At 47.4% G+C, this 23,046-nt stretch overlaps 1 protein-coding gene across 1 annotated transcript in view; it reads right to left on the bottom strand.

Moving 5' to 3' along the window:
* Window positions 1–6,430: 6,430 nt before the first annotated feature.
* The window catches only part of LOC121542747 (transcription initiation factor TFIID subunit 2), a 41,278-nt gene continuing 24,662 nt past the window's right edge, over window positions 6,431–23,046 (bottom strand). Inside the window, exons 11-24 of the mRNA XM_045218416.1 lie at window positions 21,554–21,689; window positions 20,842–20,996; window positions 19,458–19,572; window positions 19,152–19,261; window positions 18,935–19,000; window positions 16,310–16,411; window positions 15,311–15,461; window positions 14,835–14,975; window positions 14,385–14,495; window positions 11,592–11,785; window positions 9,294–9,433; window positions 8,388–8,457; window positions 7,889–7,998; window positions 6,431–7,668 (exon numbers count right to left, since the gene is read on the bottom strand). Coding sequence (XP_045074351.1) covers window positions 6,431–7,668; window positions 7,889–7,998; window positions 8,388–8,457; window positions 9,294–9,433; window positions 11,592–11,785; window positions 14,385–14,495; window positions 14,835–14,975; window positions 15,311–15,461; window positions 16,310–16,411; window positions 18,935–19,000; window positions 19,152–19,261; window positions 19,458–19,572; window positions 20,842–20,996; window positions 21,554–21,689 — 2,839 coding nt within the window. The remainder of the gene's footprint in view (window positions 7,669–7,888; window positions 7,999–8,387; window positions 8,458–9,293; window positions 9,434–11,591; window positions 11,786–14,384; window positions 14,496–14,834; window positions 14,976–15,310; window positions 15,462–16,309; window positions 16,412–18,934; window positions 19,001–19,151; window positions 19,262–19,457; window positions 19,573–20,841; window positions 20,997–21,553; window positions 21,690–23,046) is intronic.

The raw sequence follows: 23,046 nt of genomic DNA, 5'->3' as shown, positions 1-23,046 counted from the left end.
TACTCATCATAGTCTCAGAAATCTTCTGAATTATGGGAAGTATACATTGACTATGCCTAGGCTCAGAGACTATCATAGACTCTTAGAGCAGGAGGATGTCACCCTTGTGAGATGTGATACAGTAAATCCAGCCGAGAGTTTACCAACTTCCGAGGATGGTGAGCCACATGATTGTGTCCAAGAGGCAGAGAGATATTCGAGGCTTCGATCAGATTTGCAAGCCTTTCCGTTACGTGAGGCAGACCTGGAGTATTGGACTGATGGGTCTTGCTATCGGGTGGGAGATAAGTTATGTGCTGGTTATGCAGTAGTTAGAGGCAGAGGGACGGGATTTGTTGTTGAAAAGGCTGAAGTAATACCACAGCCTGCGTCTGCACAACTTGCTGAACTTGTGGGGCTAACAGAAGCATGTTTGTTAGCGGAAGGTAAGCGAGTAACCATATACACTGATTCAGCATATGCACATAGTGTATGTCATTTGTTTGGGGCGGTATGGAAAGGTCGAGGGTTCAAGAAATCGGATGGTTCTCGATACAACATCATGCACAAATCATGAAATTGTTGCATGCTATGATGAAACCTACAGAGATAGCGATAGCTAAGTGTGCAGCTCACAAGACAGATATGTCAAGAGTGACACAAGGGAACAAAGCTGCTGATGAAGCTGCAAAAGCCGTCGCAGGAGCGGATAAATTGGGGAAAGTTTTTCTGGTCACTCATGTAGTGGACTTGGAAGACAAAATTACGCTTCGAGATGTAATTTTGATGCAAGAAGCCGCTTCTATGATCGACAAACAGCTATGGCTAGACCGAGGAGCGGTCAAAGATGCTACTGGTCTGTGGAGAAACCATGAGGGGTTGATAGTAGCGCCTCTAGACCTTTTAGGTCTAATGATTCAAGAAGCACATGGCTTAGCTCATGTTGCGAGGGGGGAGGTTCACAGAAAGATCACAAAGGAATATGGTTTTGGGCTCCATATTTGTTTGAACAAATTGATTATTTGATAGGAAGATGCACCATCTGTCTTAAAAATAATGTTCGAAGAGGGATACCTGTTCATCCAGGTTACATTCCTACACCCAGGGGTCCTATGCGTGAGTTGGTAATTGACTTTGTTGATATGATACAACCAGTTGATGGGAAAAGATACATGTTGGTGGTTGTAGATAGATTTTCACGATGGACGGAAGCTTGTCCAACCAAAGCGTAAGGATGCTCAGTCGGTTGCCAAGTTCTTATGTAGAGAAGTCATAAGCAGGTGGGGATTACCCGATCGAATATCCTCAGACAATGGAAGAGAATTTGTGGATAAATCAGTAAAATTGATGTTGCAAAAATTGGGAATTAAGCAACGTCTTGGAGCAGTTTATCACCCACAAAGTCAGGGGATGTGTGAAAGAATGAACGGTGTCTTGAAAAATCGCATTGTGAAGATTTGTCAACATACAGGTCTAAACTGGATAGCGGCGCTTCCTTTAGCACTAATGGTGTGTCGCTCAAGTGAGTTACGTGATCTACGTATGACACCCCATGAGTTGGTAACAGGAAGAAGGATGCCAACGCCTTGTTTGCGAACAAGCGGAAAGGGTCCAAGCTTGGCCCTGTTGGAAGATGAAATGAGAGCGTACGTTACATATATGGCCAATTTTCATAAAAAGTTGTCCACATATGTTTCTGACAGGCAAAGACAAGAAGAGGTGCAGAAGGCGCCTGAGGAGGATAAAAGGAATACAGTACAACCGGGAGACAAAGTATTCGTAAAGGTATTCAGGAGGAAGTGGTATAACGAACGTCGTGAAGGACCATTTGAAGTGGTTCGTAGTACTGGAACAGCTGTCCAGGTTAAGGGGTCTCCTACGTGGTATCATTTGTCACATTGTGTTAAAGCACCTACAGAAGAGGTACCACGTGCAGAGAGAGAGGATGGAGATAGGGGAGAACAGGAAGAGGGAGAGATTGTCAGTGTTGGGGTTAACATTGATAATGGTGACATTTCTGCTGATGCCAGAGATGACTATGCAGGGGATGGAAAGGAAAGAGGATTTGGAGAAATTGATTTCCAATACGTCCCAGAAGCAACAGGGAATATTTCAGTGGGATGTGAAGCAGCAGAGGCCACCAAGGGCAACTCTGTTAAAGGAGAAGCTAGTGATTCGGTTGGACAAAATAGGCCTAGACCAGTTAGGAGAAAAGTCAGACCAAAACGTTACGAAAACTAGGAATGAAGTAACAACCATAACACCAACACGTCAGTCTGTTAGAACAACAGTGGGAAGCAATTTAACTCTTTCAACATTGACAGTTGGTAAAGCCATAAATATATCGCATTCGATTACAAGGGATCCAATAGTGTCAGCACCAATGTTAGAACAAAAGACATTAACTAAATCAACTACTTTAATGGTAACTTTGGAAGGATTTGGGGGTACGACGGCAATAACAAATGTAGGAGGTATGATACCGACACCAACAACAACTTTTCTAAAAGTAAACGATGTAACGGAAATGACTCAGCAAATAGTCATAGAAAACAATATAGGTTCATCTGAAATAGTATATGATAATATCATGGAAGAACAGGATGGGTTCTTTGGGTTCAACTTAACATCAGAAGATACATCTGATCAATCCCGCTCGGTAGGGAAAAGAGACGCTAAATGGAAAGCATATGGATTTGATTCGGCGGTTTTGAAAATAAAAGATCAATGGGCAGGGAGAAATCTTTGGTTCCAGCAATTAACTCATGCTGTAAGATCAGTGAGGAATCTTGAGGGTCCATGTCTGTTGAGAATTCCAGCACCAGAGACGTGGGGTTCAATTTTACAGACGGTCGCTCAACCATTGGCGGGTGGGTGTCAGGCCTATGCGTTGAGATGGCTGTTGTATCATCAACGAGTATTGACAGATAAAGACATGTCGTTGTCACACCATTTGTATAAGCCTAGTTATAAGTGTTCTTGGTTAAATGAATTTCCCTATGTGAATATGGTGGGTGGTAAAGAAAGTCAGGTGACAGTAATCCCTGAAGCATTTGAGGTGAGAGCAGTGAGAGCTAAAACTTGTATTTGTTCTAATAATACAGATGAGGTAAATGGTATGTTCATGGGAATATCAGATTGTGATGGGTATATGTTGACTTTGGATAAACACGGACGAAAGGGTAAAGGTGACAAATATAATGTAACTTTTTATGCACCAGGTAGTAAGAAGGGCAGGACTTTGATGGTGAGGGATCAATTTTTCCCTATCAATGCAACTATTGGGAATTTTAGAGATATTTGGTGGGTTTGTGGTGATAAAGCATATATATTTTTACCCTATGGATGGAAAGGGTGTTGTTACATGTCCACGTTGAAGCTTCCATATGAGGTTTTACAATAAGAAGAGGAGTAGCACCGACCCCAGATCAATCTGAAACTACTGTTGAAAATAGGGTTAAACGAGACATGGCTAAATTTACTAATCTTGAAGCTTACCATTGGAGAATAAGTCTGGGAGAGAAGTGGGGACTTGGTCTTTTTCCATGGTATGGTGTAACATTCTTAGCAGATCATATTGATAATATTACATATACGTTGCAGGGCTTTGCAAATGAAACAATAAGAGGGTTTCACCTTCTGTCAAATGCTCAAAGAAGTCACAGACTGACGTTGTTGAAACATGACATGGCTCTTGATTATATTTTGGCAAGACAAGGTGGCTTATGTTTGGCTATGAATCTGACGGGGATGATTGTTATACTTTGATCCCAGATAGTACCGATAATATCACGAGTGTTATCGATGCCTTGAAGAATATCAGGGATGCATTTGGAAGATCTGAGAAAGCTGGATGGTCAGCGAAGTCTTGGTTGCAAGATCAGTTAGGCCCAATAGGAGCAGTGATGGTTCAGATTTTAGTCGCAATTCTGATAGCGTTGTGTGTCATGTTTTGCTTTTGTACTTTGTTACTGACCTTTGCAAAAGCTATGATATTAAGATGGGTTGGTGTTTTGATGCCTGGAGACAACACTCAGATGCCGTTGTTGATTGTTCCTGATCTGGACGAAGATGGACGAGGGGATCTAGATGGACTACTGATGGATAAATATCCTTTTTGATTATGTGATCATGTTTCAATTTTTTTTCAATATTAGTGTGATTTGTAGTATGATTTATGAATCAAGGGGGGAATGGGTTTATGTGATTCATGCATCATTTATATATCAGTTTTATAGTCGTAGTGGATATTGATGTTTAATTTAAAAGTGTTTTTTGGAAAAGATACTGTTTGGTCTTTTTCTTTTTCTTCCAGAAGCATTTGGATGACATGTGGAGATTGAAATACTCAAACAAAGACAATATGAAACGACAATATGACTGGAGGAGATGAAACAAGGAGGGTGTGGCCGATTCCATCAACAAATCCATTGGAAGTCGGGACTACAGGGAGATGAAGTGTAGTGGTCTACATTCCAGTGTCTGCAATGAAATATAGACATGTGTAATACATAATTGTGTCATATTTTTAGGTATTAATTTTTGTAGAATGATGTTTGATGTTATTGACTACATGTAAGGATCTTAGATGTTTTTGTTTATTTCGGTGAATGCTTAGGGACAGAAAGTCTAGGTAGGGATAGGTCCACTTTTGAGGTCCAATGGGTTGACCAGCCTTTAGAGTGGATGTTTATGGATAGGATTTTGTTTGCAGGGCCTTACATGTGTATTTAATTGCATCATAGTTTCAAATGTATTTACATGGTTTATGAGGTTATCTGGAGTACCGAGGTGGTTGCCTGGGGCAGAGGGACCGTAAGAGAATTTTACTGTCTTGATTGATGGATGGATATCTGAAAAGATGGCTGCCGGATAGTTTTTCGCTCTTACACTCCATAGAGATTTCTTCATATGTCATAGTAATGTATTCATACTTCATAAACAGTTATTTCATAGAAAGGTATTTACACTCTAGAGAAGAATGTTTTTGGTTTAAGGTTAAAGAGACTCAATAAGATAAATTGTTACTGGTCATAATCCTATTGTTGTCGAGACTTTTTAGTTTTGTCTCGAAGGGGGAATATGTAGTGTATTAAAATTATGTCTTTGTTAAAGGTTTTTTCAGGAAGAAATGGAAGGTTGATTATTGCTATCAAGAGGGAAGGTTTTAGCGTGACGTCACATATGACAGACAGGAAGTGGGTGGTAAGATACGGGGATTGAACAGTAGAGGGAGCTATTCAACTCTTGGAAGGCTATATAAAGGGGGGAGCAGCGACGAAGAGTTAGAATACAGCAAGATTTATTTGGGTCTGGTTCTCCGGACATTGTGTCCGTACTTACGCTGGAACCTCGTGGTTTGAATAAAGGCCTTTGAACACGATACAGCCTAAGCAGACTCCTTGATTGACGGTAACACCGACGAATAACCTACACTACAATAACTATGAGGTTACGGTGCAAACATCGAATTAGACAGTTGTGCAACTCTTACCATCACAAACATTGATACATGACTGTTGGGGTTAGCTAGTTACACATATGGATTTGATTCGTGAACAGTGCTCCGTCTCTGGCAGTATCTCCGTCTCTTGTCTGTCTGTCCCTAGCAGTAACTCTGTCCCTAGCTGGATATCACACCAGCGGCAGATGGGGGTTTGACTAGCCAGGCCTGAGTGGATATCACACCAGTTCCAGGTGGGGGTTTGACTAGCCAGGCCTGAGTGGATATCACACCAGCGCCAGATGGGGGTTTGACTAGCCAGGCCTGAGTGGATATCACACCAGTTCCAGGTGGGGGTTTGACTAGCCAGGCCTGAGTGGATATCACACCAGCGCCAGGTGGGGGTTTGACTAGCCAGGCCTGAGTGGATATCACACCAGTTCCAGGTGGGGGTTTGACTAGCCAGGCCTGAGTGGATATCACACCAGCGCCAGATGGGGGTTTGACTAGCCAGGCCTGAGTGGATATCACACCAGTTCCAGGTGGGGGTTTGACTAGCCAGGCCTGAGTGGATATCACACCAGCGCCAGGTGGGGGTTTTGACTAGCCAGGCCTGAGTGGATATCACACCAGCGCCAGGTGGGGGTTTGACTAGCCAGGCCTGAGTGGATATCACACCAGTTCCAGGTGGGGGTTTGACTAGCCAGGCCTGAGTGGATATCACACCAGTTCCAGGTGGGGGTTTGACTAGCCAGGCCTGAGTGGATATCACACCAGCTCCAGATGGGGGTTTGACTAGCCAGGCCTGAGTGGATATCACACCAGCGCCAGGTGGGGGTTTGACTAGCCAGGCCTGAGTGGATATCACACCAGCGCCAGGTGGGGGTTTGACTAGCCAGGCCTGAGTGGATATCACACCAGCTCCAGATGGGGGTTTTGACTAGCCAGGCCTGAGTGGATATCACACCAGCGCCAGATGGGGTTTGACTAGCCAGGCCTGAGTGGATATCACACCAGCGCCAGATGGGGGTTTTGACTAGCCAGGCCTGAGTGGATATCACACCAGCGCCAGGTGGGGGTTTGACTAGCCAGGCCTGAGTGGATATCACACCAGTTCCAGGTGGGGGTTTGACTAGCCAGGCCTGAGTGGATATCACACCAGCGCCAGATGGGGGTTTGACTAGCCAGGCCTGAGTGGATATCACACCAGCGCCAGATGGGGGTTTGACTAGCCAGGCCTGAGTGGATATCACACCAGCTCCAGATGGGGGTTTGACTAGCCAGGCCTGAGTGGATATCACACCAGTTCCAGATGGGGGTTTGACTAGCCAGGCCTGAGTGGATATCACACCAGTTCCAGATGGGGGTTTGACTAGCCAGGCCTGAGTGGATATCACACCAGTTCCAGGTGGGGGTTTGACTAGCCAGGCCTGAGTGGATATCACACCAGTTCCAGATGGGGGTTTGACTAGCCAGGCCTGAGTGGATATCACACCAGCTCCAGATGGGGGTTTGACTAGCCAGGCCTGCGTGGATATCACACCAGCTCCAGATGGGGGTTTGACTAGCCAGGCCTGCGTGGATATCACACCAGTTCCAGATGGGGGTTTGACTAGCCAGGCCTGAGTGGATATCACACCAGTTCCAGATGGGGGTTTGACTAGCCAGGCCTGAGTGGATATCACACCAGTTCCAGATGGGGGTTTGACTAGCCAGGCCTGAGTGGATATCACACCAGTTCCAGATGGGGGTTTGACTAGCCAGGCCTGAGTGGATATCACACCAGTTCCAGATGGGGGTTTGACTAGCCAGGCCTGAGTGGATATCACACCAGTTCCAGATGGGGGTTTGACTAGCCAGGCCTGAGTGGATATCACACCAGTTCCAGATGGGGGTTTGACTAGCCAGGCCTGAGTGGATATCACACCAGCGCCAGATGGGGGTTTGACTAGCCAGGCCTGAGTGGATATCACACCAGTTCCAGATGGGGGTTTGACTAGCCAGGCCTGAGTGGATATCACACCAGTTCCAGATGGGGGTTTGACTAGCCAGGCCTGAGTGGATATCACACCAGTTCCAGATGGGGGTTTGACTAGCCAGGCCTGAGTGGATATCACACCAGTTCCAGATGGGGGTTTGACTAGCCAGGCCTGAGTGGATATCACACCAGCGCCAGGTGGGGGTTTGACTAGCCAGGCCTGAGTGGATATCACACCAGTTCCAGATGGGGGTTTGACTAGCCAGGCCTGAGTGGATATCACACCAGCGCCAGGTGGGGGTTTGACTAGCCAGGCCTGGGGTTCTCTGTCTGTACTGTGTCTCATCAGGTTTCATTAGTTATGTCTTATCTGAAATGGCACCCTATTCCCTACTAGAGCCCTATGTGGAAGCTTTATGTGGGCTCTGGTCCAACGCAGTGCACTACATAGGGAATAGGGTGCCATTTAAGATGCACTAAGGTCTCACCTGAGTTCATGAGTTTCCACAGCTGGTCAACCAGAGCCTCGTTGCAGAGTGGAGACTCGGCTGCTTTGGTGAAGGGAGGGTTTTTACCCAGCATGCTCAGGATCTTGTGTCTGAACGAACATAGAGGAAGTGGAGGTTAACATCCTGTTACTTCACAGCCACAGACCATCACATAACACCTTTCCTGGGACAGACCATAACATAACACCTTTCCTGGGACACAATCAGGATTCATGTATTTAGATTCAAACTGCTGAGCATTAAGTATCATCAATACATTTTGTATACAATACATAAATACATCAATTGATAAATTCACTGTGACAAGTCCTTGTTTTTACACAGCACTAAATAAATAACCACCCGTTTTCTTGCTGACTTTGACAAAAAATGTTCCCATATCCTGAAGCCAGAGAGATAAATGATGATGTATCTTTTATGTATGAGGCAGCCAACCCAACAGACATATCTGACACACACACACACACACACACAGCACCTGATGTAGTGAGCGGGGTCATTCTGGACCATGTTGAGCAGCCACTGCAGTTCCAAAGAGCTCCTGTCAACTAGCAATAAACAGCATGTTAAAACACACCACACACACACACACACACACACACACACACACACACACACACACACACACACACACACACACACACACACACACACACACACCTCTGCCCTGACAGGCAGGCAGGCAGGCAGGCAGGCAGGCAGGCAGGCAGGCCCCCCCCCCCCGGGTCAAGGTGTTCACCCCAGAGAACTAGGCTGTGTCCAAAATGGCATGCCAGTCTCCATGTAGTGTGCATTCGGAAGGAGTGGCTTCGGGCCAAGTTTCTGAATGTCCTTGAGTGGCCCAAGCCAGAGCCTGGACTTGAACCTGATCGAACATCTCTGGAGAGACCTGAAAATAGCTGTGCAGCGACGCTCCCCATCCAACCTGACAGAGCTTGAGAGGATCTGCAGTGAAGAATGGGAGAAACTCCCCAAATACAGGTGTGCCAAGCTTGTAGCGTCGTACCCAAGAAGACTCAAAGCTGTAATCGCTGCCAAAAGTGCTTCAACAAAGTACTTTAAAGGATCTGAATAATTATGTAAATTTGATATTTATTTGTATATAAAAAAAAAATTAAATCTAAAAACCAGTTTTTGCTTTGTCATTATGGGTTATTGTGTGTAGACTGATGAGGGGGAAAAACTGTAATCCATTTTAAAATAAGGCTGTAACGTAACAAAATGTGGAAAAAGTCAAGGGGTCTGAATACTTTCCGAATGCACTGTAGTCAAGTCCACTACTTTTGACTAATTCTAACCCTATGTGGCTCTGGCTAAATGTAGTGCACTACATAGGGAATAGGGTGTGTTCTACTAACTTCCCTACTACTAGTTTGGTGCATACCTCTTGTGTAGTCCACCACAGCTTCCAGTGCTGCGACACGCACATCCACAAAGTGTCCGTATTCTGCATAGGACTTAAACAGAGAGGGGTCACTGGGAATATGGCCATTCTTCTGAAGCATCCGGATAGCTCTGAGACAACTGGAGAGAGAGAGAGAGAAGAAAGAGAGAGAGAGGGATGGAGGAGAGAGAGAGAGGGGGGGGTGGTGGATGAGAGAGAGAGGGGGGGTGGAGGAGAGAGAGAGGGGGATGGAGGAGAGAGGGATGGAGGAGAGAGAGAGGGGGGTGGAGGAGAGAGAGAGGGGGGGATGGAAGAGAGAGAGAGGGGGGATGGAAGAGAGAGAGAGGGGGGATGGAAGAGAGAGAGAGGGGGATGGAAGAGAGAGAGAGAGGGGGATGGAAGAGAGAGAGAGAGGGGGATGGAAGAGAGAGAGAGAGGGGGATGGAAGAGAGAGAGGGGGGGATGGAAGAGAGAGAGAGAGGGGATGGAGGAGAGAGAGAGGGATGGAGGAGAGAGAGAGGGATGGAGGAGAGAGAGAGGGATGGAGGAGAGAGAGAGGGATGGAGGAGAGAGAGAGGGATAGAGGAGAGAGAGAGGGATAGAGGAGAGAGTGAGAGGGATGGAGGAGAGAGAGAGAGGGATGGAGGAGAGAGAGGGAGAGAAATGGAGGAGAGAGAGGGAGAGAGATGGAGAGATGGAGGAGAAAGAGAGGGAGAGAGATGGAGGAGAGAGAGAGGGAGAGATAGATGGAGGAGAGAGAGAGAGGGAGAGAGATGGAGGAGAGAGAGAGGGAGAGAGATGGAGGAGAAAGAGATGGGGGAGAGAGATGGAGGAGAGAGAGAGGGAGGAGAGAGAGAGGAGAGAGATGGAGGAGAGAGATAAGGATCACTCATCTATAACCCTAAATCAAAGTTCCTCTATGATTTTGTACACGCCAACACCCTTTAGGGTTAAAAAGATTTGGAGTGTTGCAACTGGAAATCAAAGTTGCAGATTGTGCCTTTAAGGCATTTTCATTGATAAGATCATGTAAGTGGGAAAGTTTACCCTGGCACTCAACTAGCTTCTTGTACGGGACGTGTTTGGCAATATCAGGGAAGAGGGTACAAGGGCCAAAAAGCTTCCACGCCAGCCAGCTCAACAATGACCCTTTGGGTCAACCACTATTTGGTCAATCTTTTATCTATCAACACAATGTAAAACCAGCCACTAACACCGGCAAATCAAAACACTGACACCAAGCACCAGCATTTACCACCAGCACTTACCATGCACTAGTACTCCACTTCATCCTAAATTGTGTTACACCTGACAGTGATGGTGTTGCGGTAGCTGGGCAGTAGTGATGATCTCCTCCAGGATGTTTAGTATAATGTATAGTGGTATCTATAGTAGTGATATCTCTACCTGACAGTGATGGTGTTGTGGTAGCTGGGCAGTAGTGATGATCTCCTCCAGGATGTTTAGTATAATGTATAGTGGTATCTATAGTAGTGATATCTCTACCTGACAGTGATGGTGTTGTGGTAGCGGGGCAGTAGTGATGATCTCCTCCAGGATGTTTAGTATAATGTATAGTGGTATCTATAGTAGTGATATCTCTACCTGACAGTGATGGTGTTGTGGTAGCTGGGCAGTAGTGATGATCTCCTCCAGGATGTTTAGTATAATGTATAGTGGTATCTATAGTAGTGATATCTCTACCTGACAGTGATGGTGTTGTGGTAGCTGGGCAGTAGTGATGATCTCCTCCAGGATGTTTAGTATAATGTATAGTGGTATCTATAGTAGTGATATCTCTACCTGACAGTGATGGTGTTGTGGTAGCTGGGCAGTAGTGATGATCTCCTCCAGGATGTTTAGTATAATGTATAGTGGTATCTATAGTAGTGATATCTCTACCTGACAGTGATGGTGTTGTGGTAGCTGGGCAGTAGTGATGATCTCCTCCAGGATGTTTAGTATAATGTATAGTGGTATCTATAGTAGTGATATCTCTACCTGACAGTGATGGTGTTGTGGTAGCGGGGCAGTAGTGATGATCTCCTCCAGGATGTTTAGTATAATGTATAGTGGTATCTATAGTAGTGATATCGCTACCTGACAGTGATGGTGTTGTGGTAGCTGGGCAGTAGTGATGATCTCCTCCAGGATGTTTAGTATAATGTATAGTGGTATCTATAGTAGTGATATCTCTACCTGACAGTGATGGTGTTGCGGTAGCTGGGCAGTAGTGATGATCTCCTCCAGGATGTTTAGTATAATGTATAGTGGTATCTATAGTAGTGATATCTCTACCTGACAGTGATGGTGTTGCGGTAGCTGGGCAGCAGTTTCTCCATGTTAAGAAAGCGTGTGATCTCCTCCAGGATGAGGCGTACGTCTCCGTTGAGGTTGTCCACGGTGCGGACCTCGTTACTAATGCTGATGGCCGGGGTCAGGGAGTTGGTCAGAGCATCAATCAGCTCAGCACGGTAGTAGTTGTCAGAGAACTAGGAAAAAGACAACAACAATATTAAAGTCATTAGTGCCCGTCAGAGACTGGCCTAGTGGTCGGCACAGCCAACTCCAGATCACTCATTAGTGCCCGTCAGAGACTGGCCTAGTGGTCGGCACAGCCAACTCCAGATCACTCATTAGTGCCCGTCAGAGTCTGGCCTAGTGGTCGGCACAGCCAACTCCAGATCACTCATTAGTACCCGTCAGAGACTGGCCTAGTGGTCGACACAGCCAACTCCAGATCACTCATTAGTGCCCGTCAGAGACTGGCCTAGTGGTCGGCACAGCCAACTCCAGATCACTCATTAGTGCCCGTCAGAGTCTGGCCTAGTGGTCGGCACAGCCAACTCCAGATCACTCATTAGTACCCGTCAGAGACTGGCCTAGTGGTCGACACAGCCAACTCCAGATCACTCATTAGTCCCCGTCAGAGACTGGCCTAGTGGTCGGCACAGCCAACTCCAGATCACTCATTAGTGCCCGTCAGAGTCTGGCCTAGTGGTCGGCAGAGCCAACTCCAGATCACTCATTAGTGCCAGTCAGAGTCTGGCCTAGTGGTCGGCACAGCCAACTCCAGATCACTCATTAGTGCCCGTCAGAGTCTGGCCTAGTGGTCGACACAGCCAACTCCAGATCACTCATTAGTCCCCGTCAGAGACTGGCCTAGTGGTCGGCACAGCCAACTCCAGATCACTCATTAGTCCCCGTCAGAGACTGGCCTAGTGGTCGGCACAGCCAACTCCAGATCACTCATTAGTGCCCGTCAGAGACTGGCCTAGTGGTCGGCAGAGCCAACTCCAGATCACTCATTAGTGCCCGTCAGAGACTGGCCTAGTGGTCGGCAGAGCCAACTCCAGATCACTCATTAGTGCCCGTCAGAGTCTGGCCTAGTGGTCGAAACAGCCAACTCCAGATCACTCATTAGTCCCCGTCAGAGACTGGCCTAGTGGTCGGCACAGCCAACTCCAGATCACTCATTAGTCCCCGTCAGAGACTGGCCTAGTGGTCGGCACAGCCAACTCCAGATCACTCATTAGTGCCCGTCAGAGACTGGCCTAGTGGTCGGCACAGCCAACTCCAGATCACTCATTAGTACCAGTCAGAGACTGGCCTAGTGGTCGGCACAGCCAACTCCAGATCACTCATTAGTCCCCGTCAGAGACTGGCCTAGTGGTCGGCACAGCCAACTCCAGATCACTCATTAGTGCCCGTCAGAGTCTGGCCTAGTGGTCGGCACAGCCAACTCCAGATCACTCATTAGTCCCCGTCAGAGACTGGCCTAGTGGTCGGCACAGCCAACTCCAGATCACTCATTAGTGCCCGTCAGAGTCTGGCCTAGTGGTCGGCACAGCCAACTCCAGATCACTCATTAGTGCCCGTCAGAGGCTGGCCTAGTGGTCGGCACAGCCAACTCCAGATCACTCATTAGTGCCCGTCAGAGTCTGGCCTAGTGGTCGGCACAGCCAACTCCAGATCACTCATTAGTGCCCGTCAGAGGCTGGCCTAGTGGTCGGCACAGCCAACTCCAGATCACTCATTAGTGCCCGTCAGAGGCTGGCCTAGTGGTCGGCACAGCCAACTCCAGATCACTCATTAGTGCCCGTCAGAGTCTGGCCTAGTGGTCGGCACAGCCAACTCCAGATCACTCATTAGTGCCCGTCAGAGGCTGGCCTAGTGGTCGGCACAGCCAACTCCAGATCACTCATTAGTGCCCGTCAGAGTCTGGCCTAGTGGTCGACACAGCCAACTCCAGATCACTCATTAGTCCCCGTCAGAGTCTGGCCTAGTGGTCGGCACAGCCAACTCCAGATCACTCATTAGTGCCCGTCAGAGGCTGGCCTAGTGGTCGGCACAGCCAACTCCAGATCACTCATTAGTGCCCGTCAGAGTCTGGCCTAGTGGTCGACACAGCCAACTCCAGATCACTCATTAGTCCCCGTCAGAGTCTGGCCTAGTGGTCGGCACAGCCAACTCCAGATCACTCATTAGTCCCCGTCAGAGTCTGGCCTAGTGGTCGGCACAGCCAACTCCAGATCACTCATTAGTACCCGTCAGAGACTGGCCTAGTGGTCGGCACAGCCAACTCCAGATCACTCAGACAGTATTCCCAACGATGGGGAAGCCTGGTCCACCACTCTCTGAACGGTTCCTCTCCTTTACCCTGTCAACGTCCCATCACCAACGGCCTAATCAACGTATAAAACATAGAAAATGTAGAACAACAAGATTACAGTCATTAACACACAACTCTGTTGTCCTCTTGTCCTGCCCTCTCCGCTGGTGTTGTCATGCTGTGTCTGAACATAACCATAAGGACTTAGGGAAACCCACAGGACCAGATCATCAGCCTGGATGTAATCTAGTAAAGTTATGAAACCCAGCTCACTAACTGAATCGTTATATTTAACTCCACCAATCATACTGGCTATCTGTTTTTAGTTTATTTGTACAGTCTGTTAAGTATTCATGACTTTTTAACTTTCTGCTAATTTCTGTGGGAAGGGTTGCCATAGGGACGAGGGAGGGTGGTGGGTGATATGTTTGTGTCCTGTGTTTTATTCACTGGGTCACAACAAAACAAACCCATCTCACCTTGTTCTTCCTGTTGTCGTTGTACTTGATGAGGTCCAGGATGAAGTTGAGGACGTCTTTGGGACAGAGGTTCTGGATGTCTCTGAGTTGGGCCATGGCTACAGGCATGGTCTAGGGATAGATCGAACACAGAGGTCATTACAGAGGTCATCACAGAGGTCATCACAGAGGTCATTACAGAGGTCATTACAGAGGTCATCACAGAGGTCATTACAGAGGTCATTACAGAGGTCAAAATACTGTACTACAGTAAAATCAGCTTCATCAACGTTTACATATTTCTTGCAATTTCCATGGAAACTAATTCATATTTTCGCCACCGTTGTCTCCTAAAAAGGTTGAACTGAAACACTCCACAGCTTGTGAACATGCACACCACGACGGTAGATATTTAACCGACGAGCCTTAGTCTACTGCTCTGCGTTGAGGTGATGCGCCATGGTTAAGTACCTTCTGTAGGAAGTAGCTCTGGAAGCTGATGAAGTTGTTGGTCTTGACGATGTTGGGACAACTCTTACAGCAGAACATCCTGGTGAACAGAGACTTCATGGCTGGAGGACCCGTCCACGTGCTCATCATGGAGTTAGCAATCTATAAATAAATTTTTTATTTTACGAAAATATTGATTCAGGTGAAAATATTATAAATGTAGGAAATGAAATCGGATATTGGGGGGGGGGGTTGACAGATAAAGCAACAACAAAAAATATTTGACAGGATAATGTTCTACAGGGGTTGTTGAATTGGGTTTTAAAGAAGAATGAAGACTAGGAAGGTGGATGGCCTAATGGCACAGCAGTCCCCTTGGCTTAGAATAAAGGACTGGTGTGCTCAACTCTCCATCATCACACTAACATCCTACCATGGGTAATGAATCAATGGGGGGCTAAAGTTGGATGGGTGGGTGGCATAAGTGTACTTCCTACCTTGGCGAGGCAGAAGCAGGCCCCCTGGCGGACCTTGTAGAAGCACTGGTCCTGTTCTAGGATGTCAGTGAGGGCCAGACGGGAGGCTGGGGTGGGGAACTTCTCCAGGGCTAAAATAGACTCCTCCTGGGCCACTACGTCACGCTCATACCTGAGGAAGATCGTTATGAACCATGAAAAATACTTCCAAGACAAGCAAGCACACACATCTTCTTCAGGAAAATGTACCTTTTCTAGTTTGCTTTGAGCTTCATGTTGACATGTCAGATCTATAGCTTGTGTTGTCATGGCTCTGTGGTGTGATCTGTTGTCATGGCTCTGTGGTGTGATCGGTTGTCATGGCTCTGTGGTGTGATCTGCGGTCATGGCTGTGTGGTGTGATCTGCGGTCATGGCTCTGTGGTGTGATCTGCTGTCATGGCTCTGTGGTGTGATCTGTTGTCATGGCTCTGTGGTGTGATCTGTTGTCATGGCTCTGTGGTGTGATCTGTTGTCATGGCTCTGTGGTGTGATCTGCTGTCATGGCTCTGTGGTGTGATCTGTTGTCATGGCTCTGTGGTGTGATCTGTTGTCATGGCTCTGTGGTGTGATCTGTTGTCATGGCTCTGTGGTGTGATCTGTTGTCATGGCTCTGTGGTGTGATCTGCGGTCATGGCTCTGTGGTGTGATCTGTTGTCATGGCTCTGTGGTGTGATCTGTTGTCATGGCTCTGTGGTGTGCTGTTGTCATGGCTCTGTGGTGTGATCTGTTGTCATGGCTCTGTGGTGTGATCTGTTGTCATGGCTCTGTGGTGTGATCTGTTGTCATGGCTCTGTGGTGTGATCTGTTGTCATGGCTCTGTGGTGTGAGCTGTTGTCATGGCTCTGTGGTGTGAGCTGTTGTCATCTTTTTCATGTTTGGAAATAAGGATTGTCTTTTTTAACTTGTGTGCAAGAATACATGAAGAAACAAATCCATGCAAAGGCCAATTCATAAAAGTAAAATGTGAAGCGGCCCGTACCGGAGCTGGTACTGCCACATGAAGTCTGCCTGCTCAAACTCCACCTTACGCAGGATGGACATGTCCGGATCGATCCGGATCCACAGCAAGGGAGAATCCGCACTGCGTGAGAAACAGAGTTAGTTAGTTATAGTTTCTTTGTGGAATGGAACGAACGTAATACTTTAGTGTTAAGGAGAGTGGCTTGTCTGAATTGAACTGATTTGACTGAAACTTTTAACACTGAAGTATGTTGATTATTATATTTTAATGGCTAGATCCTTTGTTCCCTCTGAGGCTGTGATATAGGTCTGAAATGATGTCACAACCTGATGTTCCCTCTGAGGGTAGGATGGGCCAAATCTAAACCAAACAGAAGTGATTGGCTGAAGCCAACACCCGCTGCAGTTTAAACAGTGGAGAGAGAGGCAGGCAGACGACACCACACCAGCGGGGACGTAGGAGGCCTGTCTGGCTGGAGCGATGTTAAAGTTGCCAAAGACTTGGCACGAGGGTTGTAGACAGTTGTAACTGCCTGCTGGGTTGTTGGTTAGTTTCTCACTGCTCGGTAACTGCCTAACTCTGTAGTTTCTCACTGCTCGGTAACTGCCTAACTCTGTAGTTTCTCACTGCTCGGTAACTCCCTAACTCTGTAGTTTCTCACTGCTCGGTAACTCCCTAACTCTGTAGTTTCTCACTGCTCGGTAACTGCCTAACTCTGTAGTATCAGTGTTGTTCTCCCTAACTCTGTAGTATCAGTGTTGTTCTCCCTAACTCTGTAGTATCAGTGCTGCTGTCCCTAACTCTGTAGTATCAGTGCTGTTCTCCCTAACTCTGTAGTATCAGTGCTGCTCTCCCTAACTCTGTAGTATCAGTGCTGTTCTCCCTAACTCTGTAGTATCAGTGCTGTTCTCCCTAACTCTGTAGTATCAGTGCTGTTCTCCCTAACTCTGTAGTATCAGTGTTGTTCTCCCTAACTCTGTAGTATCAGTGCTGCTGTCCCTAACTCTGTAGTATCAGTGTTGTTCTCCCTAACTCTGTAGTATCAGTGTTGTTCTCCCTAACTCTGTAGTATCAGTGTTGTTCTCCCTAACTCTGTAGTATCAGTGCTGCTGTCCCTAACTCTGTAGTATCAGTGTTGTTCTCCCTAACTCTGTAGTATCAGTGCTGCTCTCCCTAACTCTGTAGTATCAGTGTTGTTCTCCCTAACTCTGTAGTATCAGTGCTGTTCTCCCTAACTCTGTAGTATCAGTGCTGTTCTCCCTAACTCTGTAGTATCAGTGTTGTTCTCCCTAACTCTGTAGTATCAGTGCTGTTCTCCCTAACTCTGTAGTATCAGTGCTGTTCTCCCTAACTCTGTAGTATCAGTGCTGTTCTCCCTAACTCTGTAGTATCAGTGCTGTTCTCCCTAACTCTGTATTATCAGTGCTGTTCTCCCTAACTCGGTAGTATCAGTGCTGCTGTCCCTGTTCCTGCCTCTACTTCATTGGCAACTGAGAAAAAAAGCTGGAGCAGACAGCCAGTGAGCAGACAGCCAGTGAGCAGACAGCCAGTGAGCAGACAGCCAGTGAGCAGACAGCCAGTGAGCAGACAGTCAGTGAGCAGACAGCCAGTGAGCAGACAGCCAGTGAGCAGACAGCCAGTGAGCAGACAGCCAGTGAGCAGACAGCCAGTGAGCAGACAGCCAGTGAGCAGACAGTCAGTGAGCAGACAGTCAGTGAGCAGACAGTCAGTGGGCAGACAGTCAGTGAGCAGACAGTCAGTGAGCAGACAGTCAGTGAGCAGACAGTCAGGGAGCAGACAGTCAGTGAGCAGACAGTCAGTGAGCAGACAGTCAGTGAGCAGACAGTCAGGGAGCAGACAGCCAGTGAGCAGACAGCCAGTGAGCAGACAGCCAGTGAGCAGACAGCCAGTGAGCAGACAGCCAGGGAGCAGACAGCCAGTGAGCAGACAGTCAGGGAGCAGACAGTCAGTGAGCAGACAGTCAGTGAGCGGACAGTCAGTGGGCAGACAGCCAGTGAGCAGACAGCCAGGGAGCAGACAGTCAGGGAGCAGACAGTCAGGGAGCAGACAGTCAGGGAGCAGACAGTCAGGGAGCAGACAGCCAGGGAGCAGACAGCCAGGGAGCAGACAGTCAGGGAGCAGACAGTCAGGGAGCAGACAGTCAGGGAGCAGACAGCCAGGGAGCAGACAGTCAGGGAGCAGACAGTCAGGGAGCAGACAGTCAGGGAGCAGACAGTCAGGGAGCAGACAGTCAGACATCAAACCAGATCAGAGGGATCACTTTAGAGTAGACTGAAGAGAGGGGCGGGGCCAGGAGACCGAGAGGGGCGGGGCCAGGAGACAGAGAGGGGCGGGGCCAGGAGACAGAGACACCCTGGGCTGGGCAGCACTGAGGCCTCAGAGTTCTGAGGAGATGAGTGAGTTGGAGCAATGGAAAGTCTGACTCCATAACAGACAGGTGAGTGAGAGAGAGAGAGTGGGAGCAGTATAAAGCAGTGGAAAGTCTGACTTCATGGCAGACAGGTGAGTGAGTGAGTGAGAGAGTGGGAGCAGTATAAAGCAATGGAAAGTCTGACTTCATGGCAGACAGGTGAGTGAGAGAGAGAGAGAGTGGGAGCAGTATAAAGCAGTGGAAAGTCTTACTCCATAGCAGACAGGTCCATGTCAACCTCCTCCCCGTTCATCAAAGGTATTTTCTTCTTCTTGTTTCTGGAGAAGGAAGAAATTAGTAACTAAGGAGGTGGAGATAAACTGCGGGACAAAAACTCGCTCCTCCAAACTACAGCTAAGACGGCATTGCAGTAGGCTTATTGAAATGCGTTTGTATAGCAAACAAAAACAGATGCAAGCTTGAGTTTACCGTCTGCTCTTTGAGTGGCAGGGAATGTCGTGCTTCAGGCTGTTCTCCTCTATCTGCAGAGTGTGGTTGAAGGAGCCATCCAGCTCCTGGACTGTCACCTTGATGGGGCCCTACGGAACAAAGACAGTGATTCACCTTCCTACTCAACCTCAGACTTGGGTCAAACACAAAATGTCAAATACTTGCGGTAGCTTGATGTAGCTTTTGCTGGTACAATGGAACCAATGGAATAGTCCCAAAAGTGCTAACTGCGCGCATCCTGCACACCAGTAAAATTAGACCAACTCAGCTCAAAAGAGGACCTACCACGTATTTCTGTGTTCCAGAGGAGGTGTAGTCCTGTCGGATCTCCAGTTCTAGAACGTTCCGTTTCCTGTTGAAGGCAAAACTACCAAAGAACTTCACCACTGCACTCTGGTCTCTGCGGGTTTGAATTAAGGCTAATATCTCAACTGAAACAATTACAGTACTGATCACAATCAGGGGCACAATGGTGTTACAATGCAATAACTAGAGCAGTACGCATAAATCATTCAATTATTGCAGTGTACTAACCACAGGAATCGTTTTGGAAAATGCTGGTGATATGGTATATTTAAGCAATAAGGCCCGAGGGGGTGTGGTATATGTCCAATATACCACGGCTAAGGGCTGTTCTTATGCACGACGCAACGCGGAGCCGTGGTATATTGGACATATATCACAAACCCCCGAGGTGCCTTATTGCTATTATAAACTGTTTACCAACGTAATTAGTGCAGTAAAAATAAGTGTTTCGTCATTCCCGTTGGTATATGGTCTGATGTACCACGGCTGTCAGCCAATCAGCATTCAGGGCTCGAACCACCCAGTTTATAATTCTAGTTGTATAGTGGATATTAAATCATCCAAAGTCTTGATATTACATACAGACTATAAATAGACAAGCAGTGGGTGTGTCCTTTCAGCTGACTGATAATATGTACAATACATGTCCATTTCAGTTGCCAACTCTGGACATTACAGTGAACTTATATTAAAATACAAAATCAGTTATCATCTGAAAATTCCAAACGTACATATTACACTGCTTAAGCAGGCTTTATAACCAGGGCAGTCATCAATCAGTTATTAGTGTTCTAACCAGGCCAGTCTCTCCAGTGTTCTAACCAGGCCAGTCTCTCCAGTGTTCTAACCAGGCCAGTCTCTCCAGTGTTCTAACCAGGCCAGTCTCTCCAGTGTTCTAACCAGGCCAGTCTCTCCAGTGTTCTAACCAGGCCAGTCTCTCCAGTGTTCTAACCAGGCCAGTCTCTCCAGTGTTCTAACCAGGCCGGTCTCTCCAGTGTTCTAACCAGGCCGGTCTCTCCAGTGTTCTAACCAGGCCAGTCTCGCCAGTGTTCTAACCAGGCCAGTCTCTCCAGTGTTCTAACCAGGCCGGTCTCTCCAGTGTTCTAACCAGGCCGGTCTCTCCAGTGTTCTAACCAGGCCAGTCTCTCCAGTGTTCTAACCAGGCCAGTCTCTCCAGTGTTCTAACCAGGCCAGTCTCTCCAGTGTTCTAACCAGGCCAGTCTCTCCAGTGTTCTGCTAAGCAGGCTGAGGGAGCTGAACGGACACACCCACTGCTTGATGAGGGGCCCTATGCCCTAACTATTAACCTGCTATTACAGTGTTATAGTCATGTTACAACCAGTACCTCCAGGTTAAAGGATACACCCACTGCTTGATGAGGGGCCCTATGTCCTTCCCCGACACGTTGGAGATGGACTTGAGGAAGCTGTGGGTGGATACCAGCATCTGGCTCCACATGTGTGACTGGTACTTCTGGGAGGAGGCCGTACTGGCCAGGCTTAGTAACTTGTTGAACACCTAGCACATAGGAAACAGAACAATGGAGTTCATGTATCTGGCTGAACTGGCCAGACTCAGGAGCTTAACAGGGGAACAGAGTCAATGTGGTGCTCGGATCTGTGGTCCAATGCATTGAGGATTCGAAATGTATTCCTCTAGAGCAGCGTTTCCCCAAACTCGGTCCTCGGGACCCCAGGGGGTACACGTTTTGGTTTTTGCCTTAACACTACACAGCTGATTCATATTATCAAAGCTTGATAATTAGTTGATTATTTGAAATCAGCTGTGTAGTGTTAGGGCAAAAACCAAAACGTGCACCCCTTGGGGTCCCGAGGACCGAGTTTGGGAAACCCTGCTCTAGAGAAATTTCATGAAACTGCTAGGAATTGAACTGGAATGCCCCAGACTCTACAATGTAGTGCAGTAATAATAAACTCAAGTGTTGAATCCCTGTAGGTATTAGTGTTTAAACAAATAGACTTCAAGTGTGGCCAGATGTTTACAGGAACCAGCCTGCATACTAGGTGATTGATGATGCTGATTGATGGATTATTAATGGGTTATTAATTGCTCACCTGCAGCATGAACTCCATGCTGATCCTGTTCTCGATGAGCCTCATGACCAGGTGGGCTTTACACTGGAACATCTTATAGTACTTCCAGGACAGGGTGTGAGGGTGCTTGATGGAGAAGTGGAGGTGAGGGGTAGGGCTGAGAGAGAGAGAGAGAGAGAGAGGGCGATGAGGAGAGGAGAGAGGGCGATGAGAGGGAGTGGGGAGAGAGTGAGGGATGAGGAGAGAGAGAGAGAGAGTGTGAGGGATGAGGAGAAAGAGAGAGAGTGGGGAGAGAGTGAGGGATGAGGAGAGAGAGGGATGAGGAGAGAGAGATGAGAGGGGGGAGAAAGAGAGATGAGAGGGGGGAGAAAGAGAGAGAGGGAGAGAGGAAGAGTAAAATCAGAGAAAAAACAAAACAACTTCTCAACAACAACAACAACTCACTCCATCTTCCATCCTTCTCCTCAACTTGCAAACACTAGCATCTTTAAGATAAACTACAACGTGGAGTTATTAGCCAAGTCGTTGACAGGCAGCACACAGACATGCATAATGTGTGGATAGCTCTCCAAGCCCACTCCAGGAGAGGAGAGAGAGGTCTGATTTATGACAAACACTTGAGGTGGTGCCAGCGGTTTATTGGGCTAGAATGAACAAACCCACTCTTCACACGCTTCTTCTCTGCAGCAGTGTTAGGAGTTGGAAACCTTCACATCGGCATACAGTGGGGAGAACAAGTATTTGATACACTGCCAATTTTGCAGGTTTTCCTACTTAGAAAGCGTGTAGAGGTTTGTAATTTTTATCATAGGTACAGTTCAACTGTGAGAGGCGGAATCTAAAACAAAAATCCAGAAAATCACATTGTATGATTTTTAAGTAATTAATTTGCATTTTATTGCATGACATAAGTATTTGATCACCTACCAACCAGTAAGAATTCCGGCTCTCACAGACCTGTTAGTTTTTCTTTAAGAAGCCCTCCTGTTCTCCACTCATTACCTGTATTAACTGCACCTGTTTGAACTCGTTACCTGTATAAAAGACACCTGTCCACACACTCAATCAAACAGACTCCAACCTCTCCACAATGGCCAAGACCAGAGAGCTGTGTAAGGACATCAGGGATAAGGCTGGGATGGGCTACAGGACAATAGGCAAGCAGCTTGGTGAGAAGGCAACAACTGTTGGCGCAATTATTAGAAAATGGAAGAAGTTCAAGATGACGGTCAATCAACCTCGGTCTGGGGCTCCATGCAAGATCTCACCTCGTGGGGCATCAATGATCATGAGGAAGGTGAGGGATCAGCCCAGAACTATACGGCAGGACCTGGTCAATGACCTGAAGAGAGCTGGGACCACAGTCTCAAAGAAAACCATTAGTAACACACTATGCCGTCATGGATTAAAATCCTGCAGCGCACGCAAGGTCCCCCTGCTCAAGCCAGCGCATGTCCAGGCCCGTCTGAAGTGTGCCAATGACCATCTGGATGATCCAGAGGAGGAATGGGAGA

Source organism: Coregonus clupeaformis, unplaced genomic scaffold (genome assembly GCF_020615455.1).
Source record: "Coregonus clupeaformis isolate EN_2021a unplaced genomic scaffold, ASM2061545v1 scaf1557, whole genome shotgun sequence".
In the NCBI taxonomy this organism is placed as follows: domain Eukaryota; kingdom Metazoa; phylum Chordata; class Actinopteri; order Salmoniformes; family Salmonidae; genus Coregonus; species Coregonus clupeaformis.
This window is presented reverse-complemented; position numbering and strand designations above follow the sequence as displayed.